General features: G+C 41.2%; 2 protein-coding genes across 2 annotated transcripts in view; one reads left to right on the forward strand and one right to left on the reverse strand.

Moving 5' to 3' along the window:
* SLF1 (SMC5-SMC6 complex localization factor 1) overlaps positions 1 to 11,233 on the reverse strand; it is a 1,376,372-nt gene extending 1,365,139 nt beyond the window's left edge. The window contains exon 1 of the mRNA XM_044064135.1: positions 11,169 to 11,233. Coding sequence (XP_043920070.1) covers positions 11,169 to 11,177 — 9 coding nt within the window. The 5' untranslated portion in view covers positions 11,178 to 11,233. The remainder of the gene's footprint in view (positions 1 to 11,168) is intronic.
* A 322-nt stretch (positions 11,234 to 11,555) lies between these two features.
* KIAA0825 (KIAA0825 ortholog) overlaps positions 11,556 to 15,817 on the forward strand; it is a 1,661,419-nt gene continuing 1,657,157 nt past the window's right edge. Inside the window, exon 1 of the mRNA XM_044064463.1 lies at positions 11,556 to 11,832. The gene's annotated coding sequence lies outside the window, so the exon portion shown is untranslated. The remainder of the gene's footprint in view (positions 11,833 to 15,817) is intronic.

Raw genomic sequence — 15,817 nt, forward strand, 5'->3', positions numbered from 1 at the left:
AGGAGGAGATAAAATGGAAGAGCAGTGCAGCAAATCCACTAGGCTTGGGATCCAACAACTCACAAGGAGGAAAGAAAAGAAATGGAGTGGGAGTCATGGTGAGGGGGAGGCTTCTGAAGACATTGAGAGATAACATCAGAATTAGAGACAGATTCATGACAAGCAGACTACAGTACAAGGGACACTATTCATAATCTCAGCCTATGCTCCACAACAGGGTTGTGATAGCAAGGAAAAGAATGCATTCAGGAAGAAGTTGCAGATCCCACTATATAAAGCAGGACAACATGAATTGGTGTTGATAATGGGGACCTAAATGTACATATTGGGACAGACAGAACAGGATAAGAGGACTGCCTGGGTCCATACAGGTGGGGCAACAGGAATAAAGACGGAGGCACCATTCTAGACTTCTGTCTGGCATATGACTTGATGGTAGCCAACACATGGTTCAGCAAGACAACAAACAGTCATAAGATCACATACAAGAGTGGCCAACGTGCAACTCGGGTAACCTTCTCCTTAATAAGGAAAAGGCATTAGGGTAGAGTCACTGATTGCAAGGTCATCCACTTTGAAACTGTTAGTCAACAGCATAAACCATTGGTTGCCACAATCCACTGCAAGCAGTGGTCAGAGAAGGCTCCAAGGTTAACAATGAATAAGCTAAAGACTTGGAAGTTGACTGGAGAGAAAGTGCAAGAGTTCAAAGTAATGCACCATTCTCTAGCACCTCAGAAAGAGAAGAAACTAGAGGTGAAGAAAACTAGCAACTCCTCAAAACAGCATGTGTGAGGATTATAGAAAAGATATGCGGCCGAGCTAGGTATGTAAATAAGACACAAGGAAAGCTGGTCGCAGAATGCAGAAGCCTAGGAAGTCATCAAGACAAAGAAAGAGTACAGGAAAAAGTGGAAGACAGAAAAGATGAAACAGGCTACGAAGGAATACTGGATGGTTAAGCAGGCAAAGAGAGCAGTTGCAATAGCAAATAAGAAGGCAGCAGAGGCACTCTACCAGCTTCTAGAAAGTGACTCAGTAGATGGCACAAAAAAACTGTATTAAGTTGCAAAGAAAAGACAGAAAGATAAGACCGTCAAACGCTCCTCATAAGGGATACCAGCAATAACATGCTTACCAGTCCACAGGACATCAAAGACAGATGGAAAGAGTACTTCCAGAAGATTCTGAAAGAAGAAAACCAAAGCTGTACTGCCCAACACACAGCCTACAATGAAAGAAAAAGAGGAGCCCACTATAAAAGTAGTAAGAATAACACTAAGGAAAATGAAGTCAGGGAAAAGCAGCAGGCTCGGATGAGGTTGCTTCAGATACAATAAAGATGTTGGGTGATAAGGGAGATGACTGGAGAATAACCATGCCAATGTCCAAGAACAAAGAGAACACTGACAACTAATGTGGGCAATACAGAAGTATAAAACTCAAATCAAACTGCATGAAAGCCCTGGAGAGGGAAGCTGGTAAATGAATACGCAGAGCAGTAGAAAGTTAGATTGGAGACAAGTAGTATGGAATCAAATCAGAATGCAACACAATCAACCCAATGTCTGCAGTGAGACAAATAATTGGGAAGCTAAGGATGACGAAACATTCCAACTGAGCATTCCTAGACTTGGAGAAAGCATATAGAAAAGGTTCAAAGAAAGCTGATTTGACAATCAGGCAATGGTCTGAAATCAAAGAAATATTGGTAGAATTACTGCAAGCTGTGTACAAAGACCCAATGACACATGTATAAATATGTTCAAACTCGCACAGAGGTTTCCAGTGGAAGTGAATGAACATTCGGGTTCAACTCTGAACCCACTTTTGTTCATATTTATGATGGACTACATTAGCAAAAAGGTTGGTGGGGCAGATCAACAAAGTTGCTGAATGCAGATGATGTGACAGTACAGGAAACTCTGAACAACAGCTTCAGTAAACAAAAGGGGAATGGAATGCAAAACTGAAGGCACACTGGATGAAACAGATAAGACAAAGTTGCAATGGCAGCAAATGGGGGAAACCAGAAGATGCTGAGAGATGAGAGAAAACAGTGGAACAGATTAACAACTTCAAGTATCTGGGAGGGATGGTTGAGAAGGGAATTCTGAACATGGAGGTCAACACTATAATCAGAGGACCTACAACCAACTGGTATGTCAGGGAATAGTGTGCGACACAGGAATGCCAAGAATGCTGAAAGGTAGGGTGTAAAAACAGTGGCAAGACCAGTACCACTGTATGGTACAGAAACATGGGCAGTGAAGGCAGAGCAGTTGAGGAAGCTAGACAAAACAAAGATGAAGCACTTGAAACAGGTGGGTAGGATGCACACTGTGGGACAGACTTAACGGAGGACATAAAAGCAGAAGTCCAGGTAACTACAATTGCAGGGAAGGTCAAAGAGAACTGATTAAAATAGTTTGGGCACCGGTGTAGGAAAGCAAAAGATATGGTGAAGAAAATTTGGACAGCGAGACAAAAAGACAGCAAGAAGAAATTAAGGCATCCAGTAAAGAGATGGATAGATTGTGTGAGAGAAGGCCTGCGACAGTCTGGTGTGACTGTCAAAGAAAGTGGGATAGTGACACTGAATTGAGAGACATGGCGACACAATGCAACTCCATGAAGAAAAAGGGGATTGATGATGAAAGACTATTTGGGGAGAGACAAGATAAATGTGATAAGATGGATCTCCCTACAGAGCAAGGGAGATTAGAATTATTAAATCTGGAGTATTTTATATATACAAACCTCAAATGTATGGCTTTAAACAAGCCATGGGATACAGATCAAAGTGGAAGATGGTGGCAGAAGGGAAAGTACATGAGATAAAAGGAAATTAATATTTTGGATGTAAGCCATTAATGATACAGAACAGTGCATTGATAATGAGAAAAAAAATTATAAAAACTAAAGTAACGCAGAAATGGAGCAGGAAACCTCTTGAAATAAGGATGTACAATTGCAAGGGTACACAAATTAAGCAGGAGGTTGCCAAACGTAACCGGAAAGAAAATTGCTAAGGTATTCAAAACAGATACATCACAAGGGAAAAGTAGCAGAGTAAAAAGAAGTTAAACAAGTATTCGACTTGCAGATTAGGGACTCTCTCTCATATCAAGAACTGAAAGCAGAGCACTAAAAGAGAATGGGGAAAAAGGAAGAATAAGTGAAAGACCATCCCTGGTGGAGGTTTGAATTAGCATCTGTCACTGGCTGCATATCAAAAAGAAATGATAAAAGCAGGGCATATAAGATTTTGCATAATAATCCATTAGAGAAGCTTAGATAGGATTAAGAAAAGTGAATCGGCAAATTATGAAAGAACAAGGGGAAGAGATTTGTAGTGTAACAAATATGAGAATGTCTAGACAGTTAAAGATATTTTGCATGAAAATATTTTCACAGCTATTCTTGTATATCAAAGAGACTTCAGATGTCTTCCTCCAAGAGGGGAGGAGGTGTTGAGGATGAGAAAAAGGAAAATACAGAAAACTAGGAACTTGTATTTCAGGAAAGCAAGCTACTGACTGATTTCAAAGAATACTCACACAATGCTTTGCTAAAAATGTTGCGAGAACAAACTGTAGTACTGAAGGCAATGAAGTTATTGAGTTGGTGTTTAGGGTGTAAAGTGTCAAGATATGGCCCTTGGTCAAATACATCATAGGCATGTTTGTTATAACCAAAACACAATTAACACAAAGTCCAAAAACATTTCACCACTTGGATTCAGGTCAGGCAAACTCCCCACCCGAAATCAAAACCCTCTAGGTATCTCCATCAACTTCCACACAAGTTTTAAAGACAAAGTAAAATTACAAAGCCAGTAACTGGCAAACTGTCAAACATTACATTCTTAGTCTCTAAAAAGTCCAAATATTCATTCCAACTGGACATTATGCGGAAATTTTATTTTTACATTTGTTGACCGGGATAGTCCAACTGAGACACAGGTCCGTTTTCAGCAGAGGCCCGGGGAGAAAAGCTTCAGATTAATATATATACATAACAAGAGAACACACAAATGGTACATAAAAAGTACAGTTTTGTACCTACCATAAATGTAGATGTTCGAGGATATCCATTGCTGCAGTCCTGACATATGGGTATTCCGCTGTCCACCATCGACCCGAATACCAAAGGGCTAGAATCTGGCGTCGGTCATGGCGCTCGAGGCTGACATCAGTATGTGCCAGTACAAATGCGCATGACCGACGCCATACCCTCAGTCTTTCTTGCCCCAGACGTCAGAATGCAAAAAATACCACCCAAAACCCAAACCTAAATAAGGGGGAAGGAGGGAGGGAAATTTGGACTGCAGCAATGGATATCCACGAACATCTACATTTATGGTAGGTACAAAACTGTACTATGTTCTTCGTCTACCATTGCTGCAGTCCTGACATATGGGTAGAATCCCAGAGCAACGGAAAACAGGGAGGATGGCCAACTAAATAGAATTAGGAGCTGCTAACATGCCCTGTAGAAGAGCAGTGGCAAACCCAGCCCTAGACCTAGAATAAAGAGGTAAATGATAATGCTTAGTAAATGTATGTACAGAACTCCAAGTAGCTGCCTCCAAAATGTCCTTAGCAGCTACCCCTCTCAAAAAAGCAGTAGAGGTGGCCGTAGCCCTAGTAGAGTGAGGCCTGATCCCAGCAGGAACATCTTTCCCATGATGTGAATAACAAAAAGCAATACAATGGCCAATCCACTTGGAGATAGTGTGTTTTGAAACAGCTTTCCCTTGTGAAGTCAAAGCAAAAGAAACAAACAACTGTTGAGATCTTCTGAACTCTTTGGTTCTGCTCAAATAATATCTTAAATGCCCATGCACATCCAAAGAATGCAAAACTTTCACCCCTTTATTTCGGGGGTCAGCATAAAAAGTAGGCAAATGTATAGACTGGTTCAGTGCCACATTTGAAATTACTTTAGGCATAAAAGTAGGATTAGTGCAAGGAAACTCTGTCCTTGTGAAAAATCAGAAATGGTTCTACTGCCATGAGGGCCTGTAATTCAGAGACCCTTCGAGTAGAAGTAACAGCCAACAAAAAAGCAGTCTTCCAAGACAACAACTTCAACTCAGCTGTAGCTGCAGGTGGAAATGGAGGCAGAGTCAGCTTCTCCAAAACAAAAGTAAGATCCCAGGCTGGAGTGGGAGCTCTTCTCGGGGGTCTTATATTCTTTGCCCCTCTAAGAAACTGTTTAACCAATGGATGAGAAAACAAAGGAGGGTCACATTCATAGTGAGCAGAAATAGCTGCAGCATGCACTTTAACAGAAGAGAAAGACAATCCCTTGTCTAACAAAACAGTCAAATATTGCAAAATACAACTCAAGTTAGGCAATTTAACAGCAAAGCCGTGAGCTGCACTCCAAAGAAAAAATCTCTCCCATTTATCAGCATAAACTTTCCGAGTAGTAGGACGCTTGGCTTCCAAAAGAACATCCAAAACTTGTTGTGGAAGCTGCAGGCCTTCCTTCCCCAAAACTGAATTCTCCAGGCTGTCAGGTAAAGAGATTGCACACTGATATTGAGAAAATGATTGTCCTCCTGAGTCACTAAGTGAGGAATCTGTGGTAATGGCCAAGGTGTCCCAAGAATTAAACTCCTTAAGAGAGGGCACCAATGTTGTCGAGTTGTGAAGCCAATCTGGTGCTATCAGAATCATGCGAGGCATTTCCCTCCTGACTTTCAACAATACCTTTGGAAGAAGAGGCAAAGGAGGAAAGGCATACACATGCAGGTTTCTCCAGCTGAAGGATAGTGCATCTATTTTCCAGGCTTTCGGATGAAATAGCCTTGTGCAAAACTTTGGCAGTTGATAATTCAGAGGAGAAGCGAACAGATCTATGTCTGGAGTTCCCCAAGCCATGGTCAACTGCAGAAACACCCGATGATCCAACTTCCATTCGCGAGGATCCACAATCTGTCTGCTCAGAACATCTGCTAAAGAATTTTGTGCTCCTGGCAGAAACTGTGCTCGAAGAGTGATGTGCAGTTTTAAAGCAGTTTCCCATACTAGCATTGCTTGTCTGCACAATGGATAAGAATGGGTTCCCCCTTGCTTGTTGATGTACCACATGACTGTTGTGTTGTCTGTTCGAATCAACACCAGTCCTGATTGAAGTAGGCTCTTGAATGCTTCCAAAGCAAATTGAACTGCCAGCATCTCTTTCATGTTGATATGCAAATGAAGTAGCTCTGGGGGCCAAAGGTCTTGAATCCATTGTCCTTCGAGATGAGCTCCCCAGGCCGACTCCGAGGCGTCTGTCGTTAATATCTGACATGCCTCTGGCAGGGTCACAGAGAGTCCCTTGTTTAGGTGACATTCCTGAGCCCACCACAGAAATTCTTTTTGTATGCAAGGGAGAATCTGAATGACAGTGTCCAAATCGTGGCTGTGTTGAGTCCACACGCTTTTGAGATACCATTGTAACTTCCTCATATGCAGTTTGGCATTGGGAAGCACTAGAATACAAGATGCCATGAACCCTAAGGCTTGAAGGACTGTCTTTGCAGTCAGCCTGGACATTACTGAAAGCTGATGGAAGAATTGATGAAGATGTCTTTGTTTGTCCAGGGTAAGAAATGCCATCTGGGTTGCTGTATGCAGTCCCACACCCAGAAAACACATCTCTTGTGAGGGTACTAGACTGGACTTTATTTCGTTCACAGAATACCCTAGGCATCTTAAAACTGTCATTACATAGTGAAGATGTTGAAGAAGTTCTTGCTTGCCTTGAGCCAGAAACAAACAGCCGCCCAGATAAGGATAAATTTGAATTCCTTGTAGTCTGAAAAAAGCAATTACTGGAGCCAGGACTTTTGTGAATACCCTGGGCGCAGTAGACAAGCCAAAGGGCAATGCACAGAACTGACAATGCAAATTCCCACTCCGAAATCTCAGGAACTTCCTGGAACTGGGCCCGATAGGAATGTGAAGATAGGCCTCTGTGAGCTTTGCCCAGCATAGGCAGCAACCGCTGCAACGTTAACATCTTGAACTTTGGAATTCCCAAAAAGGTGTTTAGAATGGACAAATCCAGAATTGGCCTCCAAGTATTTACTTCCTTTGGCACTAAGAAAAGACGGGAATAAAACCCTGTGCCTCCTTCAGCAGAAGGTACTTCCTGTATTGCCCTCCACTGAAGCAGAGAAGAAATTTTTATGCCCGTGCTTCCAGTCTTTGCTGATGAGGCACATCTGGCATACGTTTGAAAGGAGGGAAAGTGTGGAAATAAAATTTGTAGCCTCGATTTACAATGTCCAATACCCATTTGTCCTGGGTAACCAAATGCCAATACATTGCGAAAAGTCCTAGGAGTAGCAGGGCCCTGAGAGGAAGCTCTACCCCTACCTCGCCTAGACCAGCCCCTAGACTGATAATCTGAAGAGGGAAAAGACCACCCTTTAGTAGGCCAATTCCTACTGAATTTAGGGGGCTGAACCTGTAAACAATCCTTTAACTGTCCGCATAGACTTAGCTTTTCCTCCATTTTTTCAAAACGGATTCAACCGGAGGGCCAAAAGAACATCAGACTGCAAAGGAGCATCCATAATCCGAGCCTTAACATGCTCTTACAATGACTGAACTTTTAACCAGGCATGCCTGTGAAGAACTGAACTAGTAACAGCCACCCTGGAAGAAGCCTGTAAAGCATCAAAACCACATTGCAAAGAATGCTTACCAACTTGTGTTGAAACATGCACTAAATCCTGAAGCTCTTTACATTCAATACCTTCAGAGAAAGCATCAACTGTACATATCAATTGGCCCAGCAAATAAGTTTGACAATGTAAAGCCCTCACAGCTAAAGTGGAAGAGGTATACAACTACTCACCCCACCTATCCAGAGCTCGAGCATCCTTGTCCAAAGGAACTGGATTCTTAACCACAGCAGCCCTGACACCCTTGGGGCCTTGAGCAATGGTGTCTGGGTCAGCCCTAGGACCCTTGTATAAATACTAGTGAGCTTCCGGTACCCTGCAGTATCTATCTGGTTTAGCAGGGGCAGGAGGCAAAGAGTCAGGGTTAAGGGAAGCCTCAGAAAAAACATCCTGAACAACATCTAACACAGGGGGAATAGCCAAAGGCCAATGCTGAGGCAAAAACAAGAATTCTCTAAGCCTTTTACGAGAATCAGAATAATCCTGGCCTTCCCATTTAAAATGCTCCCTCATGGAATGCCAGGTTTCAGAAAAAGAAAAATCTTCAGGAGGGGACGCAGAGGGAGGAGAACCCTCAGCCTCTGAGTCAGAGTAGGGAGGGAAATCCTGGGGCTCTTCCACAGAAGAATCAGAGTCATTGGAAGACTGATCCAGACCCTCTATCCCTGGCTCTACCCTGGGCCTTTTCTCAGGAGGAGGCATAGAACCCCTAATTAAAGTAATCAAATCTTCCGCCACCTTTAACATGTGCTTTCTAGGAGCTGGACCCTGTGGACAGACACCAGCAGGGGCAGATTTAGATTTAGAAAGGCTTTCACTATGAGAAGGGGGAGGCCTAGAAACTCTGTGAGGGGAGGGAACCACCGACACATGAGAAGCCCCGTCAGCCTGGCCTACAACAGGAGAAGCCACTTCCTGAAGTAGCAAAGGCTCCCCTGGAGACTCCGCTAAACTGTCAGAAGGAGCCGTTGAAGTAGTCGGTGGCTCTACCGAACCGGCGTCCGCAATGGACTCATCTTGTTTGGACCGCAAAGGATTACTCTTCGCGTTTTTTAGCCAAACTGGGCGGAGAATCCGACGGCATGTAATAATTGCACCGTTTACCAAACACTAGCCTAGCACAGTCCAAGCGACGTTTAATAGTGCGCTTATCAAAGGCAGCACAAAAGCGACACCCAACAACACCGTGCTCAGGCCCTAAACAAGGAATACAGAGTAAATGGTAATCCCTATGAGGAATCTGTTTCCCACAAGAAATACAGTTATTAACTTTTCTGACATCCGGTAATACTGAGGCAAGAAAAAGACAAAAGTGTCCCCAACGGGTACTCAGCCAGCTTGGTCTCCGGTCTGAAACTCGAAAACCGACAATTCCAGAAAGCCGAACGGCACTTGCAAACACTGCTTCTGCTTAGGACCACGCGGCAAGAAAGACTGAGGGTATGGCGTCGGTCATGCGCATTTGTACTGGCACATACTGATGTCAGCCTCGAGCGCCATGACCGACGCCAGATTCTAGCCCTTTGGTATTCGGGCCGATGGTGGACAGCGGAATACCCATATGTCAGGACTGCAGCAATGGTAGACGAAGAACATCAGAATATGATGTAGTGCAAAGCATTTCACAGCATATAATAACTTAGTAAAGAACAACTCAACTAACAAACTTAGTAAAGAACAACTCAAGTAACAAAGTTAAGAAGACATTTAAACTACATCACAACTACTAACAGGATATAGTAGCATACAGTACCATGTGCAAAAGGTAGCAATGTAGGTATTACAAATATATGACTATACAGTAGCTGTTCACCCTGGGGGAGTCACATAAACCAAATATTTTTTCACTACAACTTGAATTGGTACTGAAGCCACTATTTATACTGACATAACTCCCACCTGTATCTCATGCTGTCGGGAATTTGTGAATATTCATTCACCTGGCAAAGAACTATTTCTTAAGGCAAACTCCTGCTGAAGATGTCCAGTTCCAAAAACAACACTGTGCACTTGTAAAACCAAGTAAATTTAAAGTCTCTCTTCAAACACCTGCACGTTACAGTTCCTTCAACAATGTTGTGACATTTCATGCCCCAAGAGGCAGTTTCCTTTGCCAGTAACTAAATCCTACTACTCCTACCTCCTCCCACTTTTCCCCATTCTTCCCCTCATGCACGTTTAACCTGCAGAAAGGTTAGCACCCACAGCCTTGTAATTGTCCTGACAGTGTGCGCGACTCCCAAGCCAATGACACTGCCCCTAACAGACCACTGGCAACAGTTAACGTACACTTTTTTTTCAACTAACATTTTATTGTATTTTTAAATAGGAAAGACAACAATTTATACTCGGGAAGTTAGAGATGACACACGTAAATACATATAAGCAAAAAAAAAAGAGGAGGACATAAGAGTTAACGTATACTTGCTATTTACCACACTGTGGTATGGAATACTTACAAATACCTCTCAAGTGTACCTCATTACGAGGAACGTACCTCATTTGGGGTCTTAAAAAGTTCATGTTCCTCAATGTTCAACATTGAAAGACTCTGTCACACATTCAGTGTTAGGAATTTTTTAAGTGAAATCCATGGTAAATAGAAATGAATCATATTAATTCATTAACACATCTTCTTTAGAAGTAAAACCAGCATATTTTAGCCATCCTAGTTGAAGATGTTAGTAAGTCATTAGTACGTGTTCCACATTTTGCCCATTTGTTCCACATTATGAAGGCTAGTGTTCCTCATTTTGGAGATGGAAGGTTGAGAGCTATGTAGCATTCTCACATTCACACACGTGTCTGGCCTACAAAAATATAATGAATGCAGCAAAAATAACATCGTGCTAATGGTGGGGATGGAGAAGTACCTAAATAACTTTTTTTTTGGGTGGGGGGTACAGTATAGATACGGTGTGCACGGTTCATAAACAGAGAGAAAAAAAGAAAGCATCAGGACCCAATTCAGACCCGCAAGGTTTGGACTAGGACTTATTAATTCATGGGACAATTGCAAAACATGCATGCAAAAAATCACATATCTGTTTTTGTAACTAATGAACCGCATGCGCATTTAGGGGATTACCACATACCGGGCGGCTTCTACAAATGTGAGTACAAACATACTTTTCAAAAGTTGGCTTGATAAGTATGGTTTCGTTTTCAAAACCCTCACGAAATAATCAGAATTAGAAGTCCTATAAAACCAAATTAAGAGCCGTTCAAGGTTTCCCAAAGGCATTTTTTTTGACTAACTATTTATCTAAAAGAAATAGCTACAGCAAAAGTTCTGCAACTCAACTTCAAAAATAACTTTAGTGAAGTAGAGACTGCGTGTTTCTTAATTTTAACTGCACAACAACGACGCAGTTAAAGGCACAGCACATCAACCTGCCAGTATACTAGCCTGTTGCAAGAACTAAAAAGTAAAACATTGGAAGCCAGTACAGTTTTAGACAATAATACCAACGTGCCTCACCTGGGACATGACCAATAAATGTATAAACGCCACTTCTTTCAAGCGGTAATAGTTCAGAATGTCTACGACGGGGTCAGTACCACTACTAAAAGAATGGAGGATATAAAAATATATTTAACAACTCTGGCTTGAAAAGTTATTACTAAATGTAAAATAAATAAAAAAGAACAAACCATATATATTTTATGTCAAAAGATTTAATGCTTTTTACGTCACCTTTACTTTCGGGTCTGAAATCAGTAAAATTACACATCTACCCCCCTCTCTTTTTAAGACATATAAGGACCTGACTACAAGATTGTACCAATTATTACAGGGGGTAACACTTTCATATTTTTGCAATACATATTTAATGGGTTAAATAGAATGAAGCATACGCACACGCATAATATTTCACATATCAGTTGTAATTTAAACCTGGATTGAAATGATGGGGCGCAGTTCACATACAGTTTTATATAGTGCACCACCCTTGAAAAGTGTCGGAAGTCGGTCTGGTTCTTTCCTGGAGGTTGTCAATGACGCTTTACCGTGCAACGTGCTGGATTCTACTTGTAAACATGGACTTATTTGCAGAATCAAAACAGTTTTGAGTGAAAGTGGGTACTAGTGGTATATCATGCAAAGTTGCGGTTAAAGACACCGGACCCAGGTTTCTGAATCTGTGAGTAAATTATGTGTGAACTTCGGCTACTTCTTCGGAATATAAGTCTGCATTTTGTATGCATCCTGCCTTTTACTCTTTTTCCAATAAAATGGTGAATTATGTGTACAAGAGTGCAACGGTTTTAACTATTGTTTTATTATGTGACACAAGTTACTTATTTTAGTATTTCGTATTCATTTTTCGCGTCTTGCTTCACCTTGCTATAACTAGGTTCTAACTTGAAAACGGGCTTCTATGTAGGGTTACCACCTGTCCCACTTTGCGAGGGACAGTCCCTCTTTAGGCAGTTGTGTCCTGACAAAAAATATTAAAAATGGCAAATGTCCTGAGATTGTAGGACATAATTATGTCCCATATTTTATGTAATAGTTGCATAAAATAGTTATTTCTGTATCTAAAATACCTAAATGTTACAAGAAACAAAATAAGCAACGAAACTGCTACAAGAATAAGCTTTTATTTAGGCAAAAGAATAAAGTTCTATCCTTTGTACTGACCATGGGTATGTGGCGGCCTGTAAAATCTGATGTGTGTCCCGAAAATGTCCCACTTTGGCCATTTGAAAAGGTGGCAACCCTACTTCTATGGTCTACTGCATTTGTTTCTGCAATAGGGTGATATTAGAGTGGGAGTTGCAAGGGCATAGCCAGCATGTTTTTAGGTGCGCTTTTAGTATAGTTTTGAAATGGGTGCATGATGGTACGGAGGTAATTGTGGGTGGGAGGGAGTTTCATAATTTGGCTATGGCGCAAGAGAATAGTGCTTCACCAGCAGAGTTATTGGCTTTAGTGATCTGCATGTGATTTTTGTTGCTGGATTTTAGTGTCTGGTGGTGCGATAGGGTTGGAGTAGATGGGACATTTAGTGGATGGTTTACTAGTTTGTGGGCGAGTGTGAGTTGATACCATTGAAGGAGGTGAGAGAGTTCAAGCCAGCCCAGTTCAGCAAGTGAGAGACAGTGGTGACTACAGTAGGATGCCCTTGTGGCGAATTTGGCGATTTTGTTGTAGCAGGTCTCTAGCTTGTTTAGATCACATTACCATTAGGTTGGTATATATTGGAGAGGCATAAAGTAGGGTGGAGATAAGGTGGGAATTTGCTACTGAAATCTTTGCTGCTTTGGTGAGAAGTTGCTTATTTCTGTATAACGCTCCTAGTTTTTTGTGGACTTTGTTATGGTCATGGATATGTGAATGTCAAATTTTAGTTTGTCTATTTCCACTCCTAGCAATTTGGTGTGTTCTGTTAAGTGTGTAGTGGTGTTGTCTTTTGCTGTGATGTTAAAGTGAGAGTTGTTTTGAGTATGTTTGGTGGGTTGGAAGATGAGTAGTTTAGTTTTGATTGGGCTGAGTATTAATTGAGCATCAGATAACCAAGTTTCAACAGAGGAAAAGCTTCCTGTGTGATTTTTTGCAGTTTGGGTAGGGACTGGGCTGAGCAGATGATGGTTGAGTCATCTGCTTATTGTATGAGTGTGCCATGTTTGGTGGCAGAGGCTAGATTATTGGTGAAAATAGAGAAGAGTAGGGGTCCAAGGATGGAGCCTTGTGGAACCCCTATAGAGACAGGTAGTTGGGGAGATATGTCATTCTGCCCTACAACGGATTGTTGGCGGTCTGACAGGTAACTCTGAAACCAGTTGGTGACTGATTGAGAGAAGGATAGGTTATTGAGGACAGAGATGAGTTGTTTGTGTGGGACCATGTCATATGCTTTAGTTAGGTCTAGGAAAGTAGCAGAGGAGAGATGGCCATTGTTTTTATGCTGCAGGATAGTGTTAGTAAAGGAGAGTAAGGCAGTGGTGGTGCTATGGTTTGGTCGGAAACCATGCTGAGTATTGGAAAGGAGGTAGTTAGTAAGGAGGTCGTTTGAGACCTGAGAGTGAATGCATCTCTAGTATTTTGGAGAGTGGAGAGAGAATAGCTATGGGGCGGTAATTGGTTAGTTCTGTGGAGGGGCTGCCTTTGTGGAGGGGAATTATATGTAATACTTTCCATATTTTGGGAATGTAACTTTCTGACAGAGATCTGTTAATCAAGATGGATACTGGGTAGGCCAGAGCATCAGCTGCGACTTGTAGGTATTCACTTGGGAGGTTGTCTGCTGCTAATTTGGTGGGCTTAATTTTAGTTAAGAGTTTTTTTATGTTGGAGGTAGGCACAGGAGAAAAAGAGAAGGCAGTGGGGATATTACTAGTTGAAGGTGTGGGCTGGAGGGGAGGGGTGCTGTGTTGTTTAGCTAATGATAGTATGGTTTGTGTGAAGTGTGTGTTGAATGAGGTAGCAATATTTTCGAAGGAGTGAGGGATGTTAGGAGGAGGGGTACTGACTTTACCTAGGTGGAGGATAGAGTTTATGGAGGACCAGAATTGTTTGGGGTTGTGTTGGGAGGAGTCTAGGACAGACTGGTAGCATTGGAATTTGTCCTGTTTTATTAGCTTTTTGACTCTATTGCGTAGTTCTAGGAATTTCTGTCTAGTTGAGGGGGTTTTGGTTTTGCACCAGTGCTCCCAGGCTTTATCCCTGTTTTTTATTTCTGACGTAGTGGTTTTCTGTAGCCATGGGGAGGGTTGTGCTTTGGTTCCGGAAAGTCTTATGGTAATTAAGGATGCTCAGGAAGGTAGTATTAAAAGATTCAACTGCGTCATCAAGACTGAGGTACTTTAGAGGATGCCAGTTACATTCTTTGAGGGATGAGATGAATGTGAGTGGGTTAAAGTTTAGTTTTTTAAGTATTTGATGGTAGGTGACAGGTTTAGCTTGGTATAGGTATTTTTTGAGTAGGAATGTTGGGGAGTGATCATTGAGGCTATCTGATAAACAGCCTGTTATATATGACTGGGGGCTCTTACTGATTAGTATCCAATCCAGGGTAGTGTGCTTGTTGGAGTTTTTATTTATCCTGCTTGGCAACTGGACTAGTTGGTTGAAGCCATGAAGGTTTACATGATGGGTTGGATGGTTGCCAGAACAGGATTGCCAGTCAATATTGAAATCACCTAAAATTATAGTTTCTTGGAGGAGATGGTGGGTAGACCAGCCAAGGAGGTTTTCTAGTGGATGGATGTTTTGGCCAGGTGGGAAGTACCATCCAATTATGTTGATGGTTTTGTTTTGGCTTATTTTGAGGTTGGTATATATTATTTCTTCATTGCCTATTTGTGGAGCTGATGATTTTAAGATTTGGATGTTTAGATGCTGTTAAAATATTATAGCTACACCACTTCCTTTCTTGTTTAGCCGGTCTACTCTTAGTATGCCGTAACCGGTAGGGAAGATTTGCTCACTGGTAATGTGAGGTTTTAGCCAGGTTTCTGTCAGGATGATTATATCTGTGGAGTACAAGTCTATGGTGGCATGGAGTTCATGGACTTTGTTGGATATACTTCTAATGTAAGCAGAGTCGAAAAAAAACAGATAAACTTCAGACAACCAAAATTTAATTAGCGCTTTCGGTAGGATCAGTGTCCTACTGTCTTCAGACAACTAAAAACCAATTAACATATCATATGCATATCAGGGGCATTTTTATATGTGTCTTTTTGTTTGTATATATGCATATTTACATACGTTTTAGATTCATTTTTTAACAAAGTAATCTTAATGTAACGTATTATATGTATACATATTTATTACATATATATCTCTTTACAGAATTATAGATATATTAAGTAACACACATATTCCTTTTTTCACTGTTTTCATATGGGTCCTCTTGTCTGTATATACATGTATTTATATATAGTTTTAGATCCATTTTTTATGAAGTAATCTGAATTTAACATATTATATTTATACACATTATTTATTATATATATATATATATTCCTTTACAGAAATATAGACATATTAAATATTATACATATCCATTTTTTAATTAACTAAATAATAGTATTGTTTGTAAACATGCATTGATTTGTTTTTAACATCCAGCATCTGTAGCTTCTATACGCAAGATATGCATATATTTATATAGCGTATAG

This window comes from Protopterus annectens, chromosome 2.part2 (genome assembly GCF_019279795.1).
Source record: "Protopterus annectens isolate FY-2018-M chromosome 2.part2, PAN1.0, whole genome shotgun sequence".
NCBI lineage: Eukaryota > Metazoa > Chordata > Ceratodontiformes > Protopteridae > Protopterus > Protopterus annectens.